At 50.7% G+C, this 16,399-nt stretch overlaps 7 protein-coding genes across 7 annotated transcripts; 5 read left to right on the top strand and 2 right to left on the bottom strand.

The window, feature by feature from the left end:
- Positions 1-67: 67 nt before the first annotated feature.
- Positions 68-2,010, bottom strand: CCOS01_06921 (4-coumarate-CoA ligase; the record flags this gene model as incomplete). The annotated part of the gene is made up of 5 exons (XM_060455089.1): positions 68-411; positions 460-1,169; positions 1,225-1,264; positions 1,314-1,583; positions 1,647-2,010. The coding sequence occupies 5 exons, from the start codon at positions 2,008-2,010 to the stop codon at positions 68-70; spliced, it is 1,728 nt and encodes a 575-aa protein (XP_060314789.1).
- A 324-nt stretch (positions 2,011-2,334) lies between these two features.
- On the top strand, positions 2,335-4,344 carry CCOS01_06920 (carboxyl transferase; the record flags this gene model as incomplete). The annotated part of the gene is made up of 8 exons (XM_060455088.1): positions 2,335-2,515; positions 2,580-2,706; positions 2,759-2,826; positions 2,880-2,950; positions 2,999-3,309; positions 3,365-3,621; positions 3,688-3,781; positions 3,834-4,344. 8 exons carry the CDS (start codon positions 2,335-2,337, stop codon positions 4,342-4,344), a joined length of 1,620 nt encoding a protein of 539 aa, XP_060314788.1.
- A 561-nt stretch (positions 4,345-4,905) lies between these two features.
- CCOS01_06919 (3-hydroxymethyl-3-methylglutaryl-CoA lyase) lies at positions 4,906-9,686 on the top strand (the record flags this gene model as incomplete). The annotated part of the gene is made up of 7 exons (XM_060455087.1): positions 4,906-5,342; positions 5,427-6,777; positions 7,594-7,670; positions 7,727-7,897; positions 7,983-8,320; positions 8,370-9,286; positions 9,351-9,686. 7 exons carry the CDS (start codon positions 4,906-4,908, stop codon positions 9,684-9,686), a joined length of 3,627 nt encoding a protein of 1,208 aa, XP_060314787.1.
- Positions 9,687-10,265: 579 nt separating this feature from the next.
- Positions 10,266-10,827, top strand: CCOS01_06918 (uncharacterized protein; the record flags this gene model as incomplete). The annotated part of the gene is made up of 3 exons (XM_060455086.1): positions 10,266-10,405; positions 10,606-10,688; positions 10,739-10,827. Coding segments are annotated over 3 exons (312 nt in total), but the record flags the coding sequence as incomplete, so codon positions are not given.
- Positions 10,828-11,364, top strand: CCOS01_06917 (uncharacterized protein; the record flags this gene model as incomplete). Its single annotated transcript, XM_060455085.1, has 1 exon — positions 10,828-11,364. The coding sequence occupies one exon, from the start codon at positions 10,828-10,830 to the stop codon at positions 11,362-11,364; it is 537 nt and encodes a 178-aa protein (XP_060314785.1).
- A 1,433-nt stretch (positions 11,365-12,797) lies between these two features.
- CCOS01_06916 (uncharacterized protein) lies at positions 12,798-13,889 on the top strand (the record flags this gene model as incomplete). Its single annotated transcript, XM_060455084.1, has 1 exon — positions 12,798-13,889. The coding sequence occupies one exon, from the start codon at positions 12,798-12,800 to the stop codon at positions 13,887-13,889; it is 1,092 nt and encodes a 363-aa protein (XP_060314784.1).
- A 1,178-nt stretch (positions 13,890-15,067) lies between these two features.
- Positions 15,068-15,553, bottom strand: CCOS01_06915 (uncharacterized protein; the record flags this gene model as incomplete). The annotated part of the gene is made up of 1 exon (XM_060455083.1): positions 15,068-15,553. The coding sequence occupies one exon, from the start codon at positions 15,551-15,553 to the stop codon at positions 15,068-15,070; it is 486 nt and encodes a 161-aa protein (XP_060314783.1).
- Positions 15,554-16,399: the final 846 nt, after the last annotated feature.

The following is a 16,399-nucleotide window of genomic DNA, read 5'->3' as shown; positions in this document are numbered from 1 at the left end:
GCAGCAAGTAGTGTGCAGTATTTTGCAAGTCTGAAGCGAAATGAAACAACGGTAAAAGAAGCTAATTCTACAACTTTGCCTTCCTTGCTGACTTGTTGAGCAGCGCGTCTCCCAAATCTCGTATGAGATGCTTCTGATACTTTCCACTCCCAGTCTTAGGCAGACTGGTTCCAACATCAGGGTGACCAATCCAAAACACATGCTCAGGGGCCTTGTGCCGTCCCAACTTCTCCGTAACCCAAGCCTTGACTTCCGAATCAGTCAGCTTCACAGTGCCGTTCACCGTCTGCAGAAAGCTCGCGACCACTTCGCCATATCTTTTGTCCTGGAGGCCAACGACACAAGCCTCTGAAATAGCGGGGTGGCTGAGCAATCGATTCTCGATCTCAGTCGGAGAGATGTTCTCGCCACCTGCCAGATGTTTAGTTGAAGTCTTCGGAACTCAAATTTGAAACTTACCACGAATAATCAAGTCCTTGATGCGTCCTGTGATGTGAGCATAGCCATCAGCGTCGATCAAGCCCTCGTCGCCTGTGTGCATCCAAACCACTCCATTGTCGTCGACCTTCATCACTTCTTTCGTCTTTTCTTGATCTTTCCAGTAACCCTTCTGCAATGCGAAACCACTGGTGCATAGTTCTCCTCGAGTACCAAGTGGCACAATGGCTCCTTGAGCATCTACCACTTTGGCCGCAGTATGTGGAAGGGCCTTGCCCACGGACGCATTTCTCTTCTCATGAGCATCCTCAAGGGACGTGATAAATGTAACTGGGCTGGTCTCTGTCATCCCATAAGCGATCAGAATGCCCTCAACGTGCATCCTCTCGCGAATATCGGTCATCAAAGCGGCTGGCACAGGAGAGCCTGCGATGAGACCTGTCCGCAGGGTGCTGATTGGAGAGCCTGACTGCTGGAGCGCCTCCAACTCGGCAAGAAACATGCTTGGAACTCCAAGAAGGGCTGTCGCTTTCTCGTTCAACACAGCGGATAGTGTTGCCTCTGCATTGAAATTATCAGAGGGAAACACGATGGAACTGCCGTGGCAGAACGAAGCAAGGAACCCCATGATGAGCCCGAAGCAGTGGAACAGAGGTGGGGGGCAGCACACAACGTCTGCCTCGGTCAGTCGCATGGCGTCCCCCACAAATTGAGCATCATTCACCAAGTTGCTAGACAGTTCATCAGCTTGGTATTTCTCACTCAGGGCTGGGCGCGGTATCTTACATATGAGTTAGAGTAGCGGCCTTCGGGCGACCCGTGGTTCCTAGAGGATGTTGAGCACGGGATGGAATCTAGATGGTAGCTAAACTCACCGGAAGTAAATTGGAGGTTCAGTACATCCGAAGGGCGAACCTTGCGTGCTGCTCGTCTCAAGACGGAGTCGTTCATGAAAATTGACTGTCCGCGGTTGAAGAAGAAACTGTAAGATTCAAGCATGCTACCCTGAGGAGCTTGTTCGAACTTTTGCAGGTAGACAATTTGTTTGAGCGGAGACTGTCCTTTGTCAAGACTCAAGAGACTTTCTAGGTGCGGTGACAGCGACTTTGTCCCTATTCGAGGCGACATCAAAAGGAGTTTGCAGCCTTTGGCATTGTGAAGAATTAGTAGAGGAACCAGTTTTGAGATAATCACCATGGTTTGCTTACCACTGGCTAACACGGCATTTTTCAACTCGTCGGGCGAGTACGTATTGTTGAAAACTACGTAGGGGCATCCAATGCGAGCAGCCCCAAGAAAAAGTTCAATGTACTGATAGCAATTCCCCGCAATGATTCCCACACGGTCTCCGTGATGGAGTCCAACCTCAAGGATTGCTTTGGCTATAACTTTGCTGCGGTCTGCGAGCTCCCGATAAGTGAGCCGTGTAGACTGCCACGGGACAATGACGGCAGGGCGGTCCCCATACTTTTTCGACTGTTCTTCAATGATTGAACCAAGCGGCTTAAGGATAAGAGGCGGCGAGGCAGGCCCCTGAACCAGAGAGAGCGATGCATCCACCGAAGGCGTCATGATTGCGGAAGGTGAGGTAAGGTACTTGACGATGAGAACGATGGGTAGAAAAGACAATCAGTAATATGAGCCAGATGCGAGATTTCGTCTATGAAAACTAATCTACATACCATAAGTCATAAATACTGTTCCCCGGATGTCTGATAGCCGACATCGAGGTGGGCCAACCGGGGCCCGAGGGGCACGCGGGGATCGGTCCGGCAGAGCGCCAATGCCCCGACCCATACTCAGAAACCCAGTACTTCTACCGAGTCACACGCGACCAAGACGCAACTGACTCTGCTCGATACCCACAGCTTTACTTCTTCCCTCAATTTGATCAACATGATTGAGCAGCTTTTTCCCGTCGAGAAGTCAACCGTTGACCTCACTGCATCCAACTTCCAAGCGAATCGTCAAGCATGGGAGCCGGTTTTGCAAGAATTTGACAGTTATCTGAAAGATGTGTCCTCGGAAGGGGATGAGGCTTCCACATTGAGACACCAAACGAGACACCAACTGCTGCGTAAGTCGCTTTTTGGTAATTAACATACTGAGACAATTGAGCTGACTAGCACGGTCCAATGAAGCACGAGACAGGATTGCGTTACTGCTCGATGCAGACTCGCCGTTTCTTGAGTTAGGATGCTTCGCGGGGTTCAGGATCTCCGGGTCTAACTCCTGCGCAAACATCATTGCAGGTATCGGCCTTGTTAGGTGAGTTCACTTGGGAGCACTGGTTATCGATCCATTTCTAACAGAGAACGAGTCAACGGCCATGCCTTCTTATGTCGCATATCCCAACGCAGAGTGGAGGAGCTTGGAACGAGATGACAGGTGAGGGCTTATTCTCCATTTCTCTCGAGGCCAGACTCCTAACATAAGGGCAGTCCTCAAGGTCAACCGTATACTTGAAATAGGATTCGAGAACGATCTGCCTCTAATCTCACTGGTTCAGTCGGTAGGATTGCCATCACCAAGCGGAATGAAAATATTCTGACTATCAAAGGCCGGTGTTTTCTTACCTCAACAGTTTCGAGTCTTCCATAAAGGTGGCCAACTCTTTCGTGATCTAGCGATACGATCTCAGCAAGGCAAACCTTCGTGTGCCATTGTCTTTGGCTCCTCAACTGCTGGAGGCGCCTATCATCCTGCGCTTTCTGATTACACCATTTTCGTGGAGAATCAGGCTCAAGTGTTTCTGGGAGGACCTCCACTAGTGAAGATGGCCACTTCCGAGGTGGTCACTGCCGAAGAGCTGGGCGGGGCCAAGATTCATGCATCAACAACCGGACTGGCTGATCAGATCGCGATGGACGAGTATGGGACTCTCGATCTTGCTTCGGTCTTCGTCTGACTGACACCATTATGACAGGTTTGATGCTATTCAGAAAGCTCGCGAATGGGTTGCAACACTTCGCACCCCGGAGCCCAGTCGCCTACTCCCCAATACGTCAGACCCTGTACCTCCTCGGTATTCTATCGATGATCTCCTCTATCTGGTGAACACCGACATTCGTAAACCATTCGACATGCGCGAGGTGTTGCTCCGACTTGTTGATGACTCCAGAATGGCTATCTTCAAGCCGAGCTACGGAACGAATATGCTGACGGCTTGGGCGGACATCCTCGGTAAGGAGCTGTTCATCACTCAATCACCTTTCACAAACAAGGTTCACTGATACATATACAATGAAGGGTTTCGTGCTGGCATTGTGGCGAACCAGACTCCTGTGATCCATCCACACGAGGCCCTCAAAGCCGCGCAGTTTATTCGGCTTTGCAACCAGGAGTAAGTCTCTTAAGCTCAGAGCTTTTCCTCGTCCTAGCTGACCCAGCTTTAGAAATACGCCAATCATTTTCCTCCACAATGTCACTGGCTTCATGGTAGGTACTAAAGCAGAACATTCTGGAATCATCAAAGCAGGCGCACAACTTGTGTCCGCGGTAAGCTGCTCAACGGTCCCTCATATTAGCATCATCCTTGGAGCATCTTACGGAGCCGGCAACTACGCCATGTGCGGCCGATCATACTGCCCAAGATTCCTCTTCACGTGGCCGACAGGGCGATGCAGTGTCATGGGCCCAGATCAGCTTGCAGGTGTTGTAGAAACCATCAGAACCAAGTCAAATGGCGGTAGCAAGCTCTCCACAGAGCAGATCAAAGCCCAGGCAGCGCAGTTACGGGAGGATGCGTACAGAGATTCGACGAGCTATGCAACCAGCTCGATGCTTATCGATGATGGTATCATTGACCCGAGGGACACTCGTGATGTTCTTGGAATGTGCTTGGAGATTGTGGGGTTGTCTGGCCAAAAGAGTGCTGAATCACATCGTTTCCTAGCAAGAATTTAATCGTATCTAGGTTATGCTCTGTATAATTATATGAACCATTTTCCGAGTCCTTTCAATCTGCGCATTCAATTTGGTAAAGTCTCCCTTACTCCAGCATTAAGGGTAGCAGCATCACTTTGACCAGATTAGGCCTTCACCCTCATGCTCAAATATAATGGACTGCGATCCTCGTGTTCTAAGCCCGTTCAAATGCGACCATGCACGTGGTACGGTATGAGGTGTAAGCTCGGGGTCATGAACCTTAACCACGAGGGTGTGGATCCTAAGGAGAGGGGATTAGAACAATTGGAAGATGACAATCTTGAGTCATTCAATTGGGTACTTGGGGTGGAAGTCAGGTACCTATCCAACCTTAGCCGGGCGGTCCGGAATCCCGGCGTACCCCAGATTTCCAGCCGAGGTGGCTGTTAGGTACGTACCAGGGCCCACCCGGTCCGGGACCGACCTGGGGAGCAAAGCCGACGGGAGCATTCTTGGATGGGATGGATGCACACAAGGGCTCCTGCAGGCCACTTACAGCGATCTTTGGCATTCTCTTCTACTGCTAAACCTCGATCCAATATGGCGGGCTCCAAGACTGTGAGAATCGTCGAGGTTGGGCCTCGTGACGGCCTTCAAAATATCAAGACGGTGGTGGATACGTCGACGAAGCTGGAACTCATCCAAAGATTACAGGATGCAGGACTCCAGAATGTCGAAATCACGTCTGTCGTTTCACCAAAGGCCATACCGCAACTTGAAGATTGCCGCAAAATACTTTCCGCCCCTGTTGTGAAGAGGTGGCAACAAACCAATGGTACACTGCGTATGCCAGTTTTGGTTCCGAACACCAAAGGCTTACGCATCGCCCTCGAACATGGTGTTAGGGAAGTGGCTGTCTTCGTTAGTGCGACAGAAGGCTTCAGTCGAGCAAACATCAACTGCACTGTCGATGAGGGCTTGGAGCGTGCCAAGCAGGTGGCCTCGGTGGCTAGTGCAGCCGGGGTGCTTGTGAGGGGGTGAGTTCGTTTTTCTTTCCTGGAATGTTTGTTGGTCTTTCAGCCTCGATATACAGTCATCTAACTTTGTTTCTCTCCTGGCAGATACGTCTCTTGCATCTTTGCCGACCCTTTCGACGGTCCTACTCCTTTACCTGCAGTCTCCCGCGCTGTGCGAAGCTTACTCGATATGGGCTGCTACGAAGTCAGCCTTGGAGATACTTTGGGTGTCGGAACACCACCAGACGTTCGACGGCTACTTGAATATCTCAAGGCTCAGAACATCCATACCGAGAGATTAGCTGGCCACTTCCACGATACCTACGGGCAAGCTCTAGCCAATGTGTGGACGGCGTACGAATGCGGTCTACGAACCTTTGATAGCAGCGTTGGCGGCCTAGGCGGTTGCCCTTTCGCACCAGGTGCTAAGGGTAATGTGGCTACGGAAGATGTTGTGTATTTGTTTCAGCAAGCTGGGGTTGATACCGGTGTAGACCTCCAGCAAGTAGTTGACATCGGGGTTTGGATCTCCCAGGCCCTAGCGAAACCCAACGACAGCCGGGCTGGAGCGGCTCTCGCCAGCAAATCGAAGATCTCATCAACAAAATCATCGAAGATCACCGATCGGCCAAAGGAGGCGTTGGAGTGGTCAATCTTGGAACAGTCTGACAACGTTGTCGTTCGGCGGGCTGGAGCGAACGGTAATATCGTTCTCAACAAGCCTCGAAACGGGAATACCCTCACTTTTCCGATGATATCCGAGATCATCCAGGCATTCAAGTCATTTGAGAGCGACGCCTCAATATCTCGTGTTCTTATTAGCGCAAATGGCAAATTCTTCTGCACTGGGATGGACCTGAGCCAGGCCGCACAGGCAGTCGGCCGGGGCGGTGACGCAAGTTCGAAGCTGTTCCAGGCATTGACAGACTTATTCGAGCTCATCGACAACTCTCCAAAGGTCACGGTCTCCTGCATACAAGGGCCGGCTTTCGGCGGTGGCATTGGATTAGCATTTTCTTGCGACATCAGGATTTCCATCAGCTCGGCAAGCTTCACATTGTCTGAGGCCAAACTTGGCATGTGTCCTGCCGTAATTTCGAGATACGTCATCAGGGAATGGGGATTTGGACTCTCGAGGGAGGCCATGCTCACAGCACGGTCTCTGACAGCTTCCGAGTTGAAGTCTGCTGGCGCCATCTCGATGGTTGCTGAGACGCCTTCGGAACTGGACATCATAACGAAAACCCTCCTCACGCAACTTCGACACTCGTCGCCCGGGGGTTCAAGCATGTCGAAAGAATTAGTCAAGTTAAGTTGGAGACACGCGGGAATGCCAGAGCAGCGGGACGGGATTTCCAGGCTTTTCAAGACCATGATGGAGCCTGACTCTGATGCCGTCCATGGGATAGCAGAATTCCAGCAGAAGCGTAAGGTCGACTGGGATTCCCTAAATCAGGTTCCGCGGGCAAAGATCTAGCATGAAATATCTAGTACAGTACTTAGATGCTTAGTTCAATTGCTTTGAGTAGACACAATGACAGTGACATGTCGACCGCAACGACAAGCTGCAACTTAAACCCAGCTGCAATACCCACAACCAGGTTGGCTCATCCGGGTGAAAAGAATGGGGAAAGCGATGGAAGTGAACCCACTGCGCTGCTGCGGGCCGTTAATGCCCCCACGCAGACATACATAAACCCCGGTTACCCCGCATTACGGCTCAGCATTACCCCGTATCAATGCTCATCGGTCATTTCACTCTGGGGCGGACGAGCGCGTCTGGGACTTCAGCAACTATATTCATTACATCATTTCGCCCTGCCCGAAAACTGTAGACAACATCAACATGGCGGAGCCCGCGGAATCATCCATAACGAGGCCAGAGAGAAGTCCGGAGTCGAGGTCACCACCAGCCACCGCAGGCATCAAACGCATCCGCCAGGCCTGTACCAGTTGCCGGTAGAGTTCCAAGCCCTTCATCCCTTCTTTGGCGGAGGCCCTGTCAAAGGCCAAGTCGCGTGGAAGTCGCAGAGAAGCTGATATGGCGGCATCTGTCTTAGGCAGAAGAAGATCAAATGTTCCGGGGATCGACCAAGATGTATCAATTGTCGACGGGTGATGCAGCGTTGCCAATACGAACCCTACTCGGCAGTCTCGGCCTCCCTTTCTGGGAACTCGACTGCATTGCTTCTTGGCTTGACTAAAGATGTAATCACTGTTATAAGTGTTTGGCCCTAGAAGATCAGCAGACTGACGACGTGACCCTGTCTAGACGGACCTTCTACAGAGAATTTCTATGATTGAAAGCAAATTAGCTCAGCTGAGCGACCGCGAATCTCAAGAATTCAGGTATGTGTCCATCATCAGATTTTATAACCCAGGATTGTCGTGCTAATACAGCTCAGTTCCGCCGCTTTCAACGAGGCCAATATGCCTATGGAAGACCACAATACTGTGGAAGAGCAGCCTCAATTCCAATCAAATGAACACGAAGATGTTTTAGGCGTTCCTGATTTGGTCAACCAATCATCACCCAACATGTCAACCACCTGGCGTTCAGGGAGCTCACAGTCCCAGTAAGTCTTCTTCGGCGCCTTTGGTAGCTCAAGCACGAAGGACAAAAAAGAAAAAGAAAAAAAAAAGGCTAACATGACGCTTCAGAATATTCAGTACATTCCCGCCTGATTCGGTAACACAGTCGCTGGTCGACACTTTCTTTCAATGGTGTCACAACCAGCCATACTCTTATTTTCACGAGGGAAGCTTCCGGCAGAAACTAGCGGATGGCCAGCTTTCGAAATGCGTGCTTCTGGCTGTTTTAGCATCTTCCTTGAGGTTCTCAGAACACGAATACTATCGAGACAACAGATCCAATGCCATTGAAGCATATGCAAGAGAAGCATGGTTATCCGTTCTGGGCGATCACATGACGGTGGAAGATTCTTGCAACCTTGAGGTCGCCCAAGCCACCAATATCCTGGCCATCATTGACTTTACCGGTGAGTATTTCGACAACCGGGGCTTCCTTGGTACTAACGCCTTTGTCAGCCGGCCGAACCAGCTCCGCGTGGCTCAAGATTGGGATGGCGATTCGGATAGCTCAGGATCTCCAACTGATGAAGGAGCCCAGTGAAACTCTTCCTCTGGTGGAGCAGGAAGAAAGGCGGAGATCCTTCTGGTCAATCTACCTTCTCGACAAACTGGTCTCCCTCGGCAAACACAGACATTTCGCCATCTTGGACGAGGACTGCCATGTGCGACTACCTTGCGACGAGCTGACATTTCGTTCTGGCGGATGGGGCCAGAATGTGACGCTCCGTCAGCTTCTCGATTGGAGCACCGATGTTGGCGTTGAGAGTGGATTCCCAGTTGCCATCTTGGCATCATCCGTACTCGCTCGCTGCACACGAAGGCTTCTTCACGACCGCAATACCGATGAGACTCCCCCTTGGGACTCGAAATCGGAGTTTGCATCAATCACATCACTCCTTCTCCTCGTCGAGTCCCGCCTCCAAGTCGATCAACATCCCATTGGGAATGTTGTCGATACTTACAGGCTTGATGATGGTGTCATAGATCACCCCGCAATGGGCCATGTCATCTTTGCACGTACAGTATTCCATGTCTGCTACTGCCTTCTGTACCATCCATTCCTTGTGCGAGAGCAAGTTCGGAGAGTCAAGTGTCAAGTTCCATCAAGTTTCATGCGCCTCGCCTCCCAGAAGAGCTATGAACATGCTCGAGATCTGGTCAATTTGTTGCACGATGCAGAAGCAGTAGGGTGCCATCTAGGTGCTTCATTCTACGCATATTCAGCGTGCCTAGCTGGCAGCATTCTCTCGCTTCACATGCACACCGAGAAGGATACCGAGAGCCAGCGTTACTTAGAACTACTGAGTGTAACCCAAGACAGCATATCGATACTTGAAGGAATGGCAAAGTTTTGGGATCATGCGTCCAAGATTGTAAGTTTTCAATTGCTCGATGAGTTGGTGTATTTCAGCCATGTATGGGCTGACATTAGTATAGCACCATCGACTGCTGACTTTCAATGCGAACGCTTATCTTTTCGATTCACTCCTTGACTCGCAGCTGAAATCAGTCATGGATCCAGGATGGGAAAGATCCCTCTGGTCGATGGTTGATTACGGGGAGATGTGCCGCGAATCAAGTCTATCTATCCCAAGTCCGAAAATACCAGCGCCTTCGGATTCTCCGAGCTTTCCAGACCTCGAACTAGAAAGTGAACAGATGCTGGATTTGGGACTTGATGTACAACAAATATCACAGATCGACGACAACCTGATGAACTTTGATACTCCTAACATCAAGTATCTTCTTGAGCTTGCTTCTGGCGGAGGGTAGCATAGCCTCAACTCAATGCAGCGGCTCATCCTACTTACTTTTGCAAACGAATATCTCGCTGGTTGTGGTCGACAAGGGGATTGTCATGTTAAACGGATACACACATTCATAGTGTGGCTTTCTAGAAGTGGCCTTAAGTTACTAGGTACTGTTAAAGGAATCATCATGTTAGATATAGTAGCAAGCGAGCAATAACGCAGGAGCGTACCTACCTTAGTTAGGGCAAGTTAGTTCCATGGGTGGTGAGGAAGTTGACGTCAAAGGGAGGAAAGAGCAATGGAAAGATGACATTCGACTGTCTTAGGTAACCACCCAAGGTGTCTACCTCATGTATATCTTTCTTGACGAGCATTGAAGATATCTAGTACTAGGCAGTACTTTAGGCAGGGTTGCTTCCACAACTGACTTTTGATTGTCCCGTTCACCCCGCTCTTTCCTCTTTGTCACACACACACAGTGCCACATCTTTAATCGAGGTCAAAAAGGATTCACAGGCAGGCGATACCTTTACTCAGTCTATTTAATTCCCCCCACCCTGCGAAGACTTTTCTTCCTTCCATCAGAGCACACCAAATCGCCAATACGGACGCCAACAAGATCAATTGGAAGGATGCGTTCTTGTTCTTCTACTGGGATTTGCAAGATGAAGACACCGATTCACTTATCGCAGGCAAAGTGACAAACGACAACTTCATCGTGGAGTTCTTAAAGGGAGAGCGCTTATGTCAGGCCTCGCCGGTTAAGGGATAGCCTAAGGGGCATTAAGAGGAGGACCAAGCAACAAAGGAGCATCTCAGGTATATATAGAACGCTGAAAGTACACCTCGAGGGAAGGGCAGATTTCAGTCATTCATCTTCTAGACCCTAACAGCAGTTGGCCTCTGTGAGCTTCTTCCCTGTGTCGTACACTCATTGACAGCTTACCTCTCAACACCTTGTCTCGTCCCCGGTCGTGGAATCACCTGCTATGGCACCTCATGCGATGCTCTCTGTATCAGACAGGCGAGTGGCTACGATGTTCTCTGCGTTTCATTTTCTAACCTGAAAGTTAGGCCTGGATCTTGGAGAAAATAGCAGCAAAAGCAATCACGATTGGCTTCACGGTTCTCCCTCCGAGACTAAGGAGCCTTGGGTGAATTGAATGGAACTCTTTGACATCTACAGCGAACAAGTTGGCTATTACGAACGAAGTGATTACGAGAATGACCAAAATCAGATATTCTGGGTTCTGGAATATTTGGAAGACCCCGCATTCCAAAATGTCGCCTGGAACCTGACAATGACTGAGGCGTGGATCAGCAGCCCCTATCTCCTAGAATTCGAATACTTTCAGGGTCATCGGCTTGACTGGGCGGTGTCTCTTCCCGTCCATGGGGCTTCATCAAGCGAACTAGGTTTGCCGCATGTTCTCGATCTCGAGGAAGGATTTTTCATCAAACATGAGGTTGGCTCGAACGTAATTCGTCTTCATTCTAATAAATGCTGGCTGAGAGATGGAGACTTACTCAGCTTAGCATACTTCCATTACACAACTATGCTTCGCTGGGCTAACCAAATGATGGCAAGAGGCGGCGTTACGAGCATTCAAGACTTCTTTCAAAGCTGGTCGGGAAATCGCCACTGGTCGAAACCGGATAACGCCGTTGATAGATTGATCATCTTGAAGGAGCTGTGGTAGTGCATCAGGATGATAAGCCAATCAGGCTAGTGAAGGGCTTCGTAAGCTTAGCGAACTGGTTTTGGAGAGAGGAAGGCAGAGGTCATTGAATGAGATGAGACTCGAGATGACGATTAGATATAGGATCTTTGTGAATCTTGAGCGAGACGGTCGCTGTAGTTTCAGGATGGGGATACTGCTCGATTTTGACGAGCACTACAACGCAGCAGAATGGGAGAGTTTTTTCGAGAGGAAATAAGGTAGAGCTCGATTAATTTCTTTCTAGAATGGAACCTTGTTCCGGGAGTGTTGGCTTTTTCTTCATGACATACTTAAATCTTAAGCTGAGCGATAGTACCTAGTCCGACTCCAAGGGCAAACCTGCCACATCCATGAGCAACCCAGTGGAAGGCTCCCCCATGTTATTGGGTGCGTATCGTGATCGCTAACTAAGGCAGGTTCGGTAAGGTAAACGGGCGAGACGCACTACCTCCCGTCCCTGGCAATGCTCAAGACGTTGAGGTTCCACTTCCTTCCCTCCCGTCACCAGGAGGGCAGGAAGCCTGAGGCGCACCTTCCGCAAACGCCACGAGAAGCCCTCATATGCTCCGCCAAGTACATTCCTGTCACCAGCCAGCAGGCGCCCCCCTAGGTCGGGGGGTCAGGTCAAACTGGCTGGGTGGTGGAGAGGTTAATGGTCCAACGATTATACGCCAACCAGCCTACTCGACGACAGGCTTAGCGAGTACCCGAGTTCGAGTCCCAGTATGAGCACCAAGAGATGTAGCCCCCAGTCCAGCACCGGGGGGGTGAACTCTTTTGCTTTTTGGTGCTTTGGATCTTTTGACGTGCTTACATGATCGAGGCCTAAGCTACCTTACCGCGCTTCACTGACGACTGCTACTTGCCTTATTACCAGTCCCCTCGCACTCACCTTGGAGGAGAAGGCCCGTTTCAGGCTCCAAACATAGACCGTAACGTGAATAAAGTAGCTCAATGGTGCCTCATCTTATTTTCAAGTAAAATGCCTCACGTCGATATGAAACTAGGTCATTCCCTTCTCTTTCTCTCCAAGGCGAAAGAGGTTTCATGTGTAAAAGATTGGGCCGCCTCCAAGCCGTACTCGACGACCCAAACCAAACGCATCGTGGCATGAGAATAGAACTTCGCGGAAAACCTGACGAGCTGAAAGTTTCCCACAGATTGGCAATTGCAATGTATAGATATATATATGTCACCTGTTCAAGAAGCATCAAAACAAGGTCCTCACTCCTGACTTCGACCGACATACCACTCAGATCACTGCCATGGGATTGATGACACTACTCCACGTGGTCTTTCTCTGCATCGCGCTTCACCAGTTGTTGAAAATCATAGCCACATGGCTAATAACTGGCAGTTGGCACAATCTCTGGAGAATCATACCGTGTATCGCAGACGACGAAAAGTCCAACATGTCCGACCACGAGTCTTCACTCAACTGGGGCGATGAGTTTTCCTTCCTCATCTTCGACTACTCACTTCTCTCTGATGAAGAGGCTTTGGTTCAGCTCTTCCTCGCATGTGTGATGATCAGGCACCAGTCAATCAGAAATGGAGACGAGGAACAAGATGTTGATCCTTCTCACTGGGTGTACTTCCCCTGGCGGGTTATGGAGGCCATCAGGCCGCGTTTCGGTATGTATTGGGCATCTCTAAGCTTCAGACCAGGCAGTACTCACGCGCTCGGTGTAGAAATTCAAAGCGAGGACGGGTTTTCAATCAACGTGAACTCTGAATCCGTACACGCTAATTCAATGCCCATTCCCGGCGTCGATCAGCACATCGAGCAAGGTAAGTGGCTCACACAGCCGCCTCACGACATCGCCCTTCCCTCCCCGCGAGATGATTCAATGCTCGCCTATCTACGCGCCGAGTTCGACAAGGGGAGCGCAGTTACTGGTAAACCTTTCAACATCCGCTATGAGCTAGGTATGTTCCACCGGGACCTCTATCAGCAACTCACGATGTACCGCTACCGCCGCCTGCGCAGCATCGGTCCCATCACAAGACAAGTCGTCGCTGCGCGAGCCAACAGCCTGTGGGCGAGTAACCCATCCCTACGCCGATTTGAAGAGCAGCACGAGACGGTACCATGGGGCGTCCCGGTGCCCTTTCTAACCTTCCAATTTCTCAACTTTCTCCCGGCGCCCATCGACCCTGGTCCGGGTCTGGAGCGGTCGTGGGTCAGTCAGTTCCAGATTGTCTGTAGTCCCGTCGCCCGCATCGCCTACGTCCGGATCAAGCCGGGCCGTGCTTATAGTGTGAACGGGATGACGGTCGAGGAGGCGGAGTGGATGATTGGCGGGATGAGGCTTCTCCACGTGGAGATGCTGCGTATTTGGGGTCTCTGTCGTCGCCAGCCGATGTTCTGGTCGGGTGAAGATTTGGCCGCGTTTGCGCGGGATGTCTTTGATGGTGCCGCGGTGAAAGGGAGAGTTCATCTAGATGCGATCTCGAGTGCCAGGGAACATTGGAGATTTATTCGAGAGATGGGGGGTGTTTGATCTCTCATTGGCTTCTTGGGTGGACAGAGAGAGAGTTTCATCGGGGGGATCTTGTCATTTATTGTTGCTTCCATGGATTAAGGTAGATTTCTTTCCGTCAGTAAGTCCTGGTAGACTTTAGGCAGTAGGCTTTGGTTGGTAGATGCCCAAGTATTCAATCATCATTTTTGTGTTTCTGTTGGTATCCCTATCCCAGGGTAGTTGGTTTGAACCGTGGGTAGACGAAGAGGTTAGTTGAACTATATGATCTTCTGCGTGAGGTGGAAAATGGAGGTTCCAACCGCAGGTTGGGCAGGCCACGATTATCGTAAGTATGGTCTGCAAATGGCCCCTGTGCGGGCCCGCGGCCTCGAGGTCGAATTGGACTTCCAATTCGACAGTTTCAACTGAGGAACATGTAAGCAGAATTTGAAGAATACAAACATCCCATTTGCTCGACTTATCGCTATGTAGGATAGGTAGCGGCAGATGACCAATAGATGAATCGAAGTAGGGGTTGAAATTCGGATATGGAATCATGTTTACCCCTGTCGCCAATGCCGGACGGATCGTATTGGCATCGGTGATCGTCCGTCGGCCAAGGAGGTCAAGCTCCGGAACATTAAAAATCGTTCGCTTGGCGAAACGGGGGCACCGTGGTGGCGATCCACTTCGTGACCAGTCCGTCGAAAGTCTGCCGACCCGGTCCGTAAGTCCGGAGGGCTGACGGGGCGGGCAAGCCTTTCAAAGGATTCTTCGCTCGAGTCTCTACCTTCTTGTCTCGAAGTCCACACCGAGTGATCAAAATGTTCACCGCAATTGCACACTTGCGGTTGTTTTTCGCGGCGGTCGGGCGAGATTGTTTTTCCTCCTTCGCGACGGGTTACCTGTTTAGGCTCTATGCATCCAGCAACGGGACTTTCGGTGGGTAATCACGTGTGATTGGCCACTGCAAGGGATTGGGAAGGGAGAATCGTATTTTGCATTCACGTGGACTCGTGGAGTCTCCAGACCCAGATATATCGCGAGGTGGAGGAAAATGGAGGGAAAGGTGGAGGATATGAAGTTGGAAAAATATGTTACATAATCCCTCACCCAAAAAGCCGGGCTCAACCGGAGAGTTCACGGACACTCCCTACGAGACGGGATGCTTCATTGGCTAATCTTGCAGGATTATTTGGATCTGAGTTACTGAACTATCATGATACTGGAGCGGTTGGCAGATTGAGGAGGGGAAAGGTAACGTTGACTACAGGCGTACGTGAGTCGTGAGGCGATGTCGTACGAGGCATCCACATGCAATGAACCTGAATGGCGGCTGCAATAACCTTGGTCAATAGAGAGAAATGAAGGGGTTGATTCAATGGTTGGCTGATAGAGGGATGGGAATGCTTCGGTTGACTGCGTTTCATCAACTTTCGGGCCGTCAGGAGGCATCCGAATCTTGGCAGCGTCCAGGCGCCGGTTGAGGCTGCGGGAGTGGCTGATCGTCTAATCCTCTTTGCTTTCACTTTGACTAGGTAGCTGGCTGAGTAAGAGTTTGGCTGCGCATATGATGTCGTTGAAATACGAACAAAGCAAGGGCTTAAGCTGGCATGGCTCATCCAAAAACTCTGTTTTATCCCTCTCTTGCCTAATGCCATTATTGCTTCATCGCTACCTGCCTCGAAGTGGTAATCGGACATCAAACAGATGGTGTTGCGGGGAGTGGCTGGATAACTGGAGATGGGATGGACATGTGCGTGGGAGCATCCCATGGAGAGAAAGAAACGAAGGCTGGAGAGAAGCTGGAGAGAAAAGACTGGACCCAGAACGGCTGGAGACGGCGCCGCACACTGCATCCAGTTCTGCGAGGGCGAGGTTCGGGCCCACCGGCCCAACGACGTCATAAATGATGTCCGTTGGTGCTATGCATCCCGCTTTGCCCAGTTTGGCAGCCCGGAAAGGTGACTGCCTTTTGGTGTCATTGGGGAGCTTAAACAGAGAAATGGAGATAGTCTTCCCAGAGCAGCTAAGCATGGCAAGGTTAGCGGGAAATGGGAATAAGAAATCGGGGAGAAGTAAAAAAAAGTTTACGACCATGATCGTCATTGCTAAATCCTTGCGGATCTCTGTTCCTTCTGGTGTGCCAATCATGGTGTTCCTTGACTTTGCCAGGTACAGCTGAGGGCTGCCTGCCACTCCCGTCGTGAACTGCGACGCCACTAGAGCCGCGCAGGACAAGGTACGTTCGTCAGTACGGAACGGTGCGTGGGTGGTAGGTATTTTCCACGGGCAAACAAGCTTTGGATGCCGCCCTTCGCCAAGTCTGCTGCCGCTCTACCGCAACTTGGCACCAGCCTCAAGTACGTACCTCTCACCTCTGACGCTTCTCTGGTAGGAGCCGAAGCGCAAACTTCCACACATCACCAAAACCTGCGTCCGGATGGGCAGCGTGACTGGAATTTGACAGCACAGGAACGGTGTCGACGAGTTCAGCCATCAAAATCTCACTAGAAGAAAACGTTTCCAAGGGCAGCGTCAAACTCAAT

Source organism: Colletotrichum costaricense (assembly GCF_030867565.1).
Source record: "Colletotrichum costaricense strain IMI 309622 chromosome Unknown Scaffold_6.1, whole genome shotgun sequence".
Taxonomy (NCBI): domain Eukaryota; kingdom Fungi; phylum Ascomycota; class Sordariomycetes; order Glomerellales; family Glomerellaceae; genus Colletotrichum; species Colletotrichum costaricense.
The sequence above is the reverse complement of the archived record's forward strand: the minus strand, read 5'-3'. Positions and strand labels throughout refer to the sequence as shown.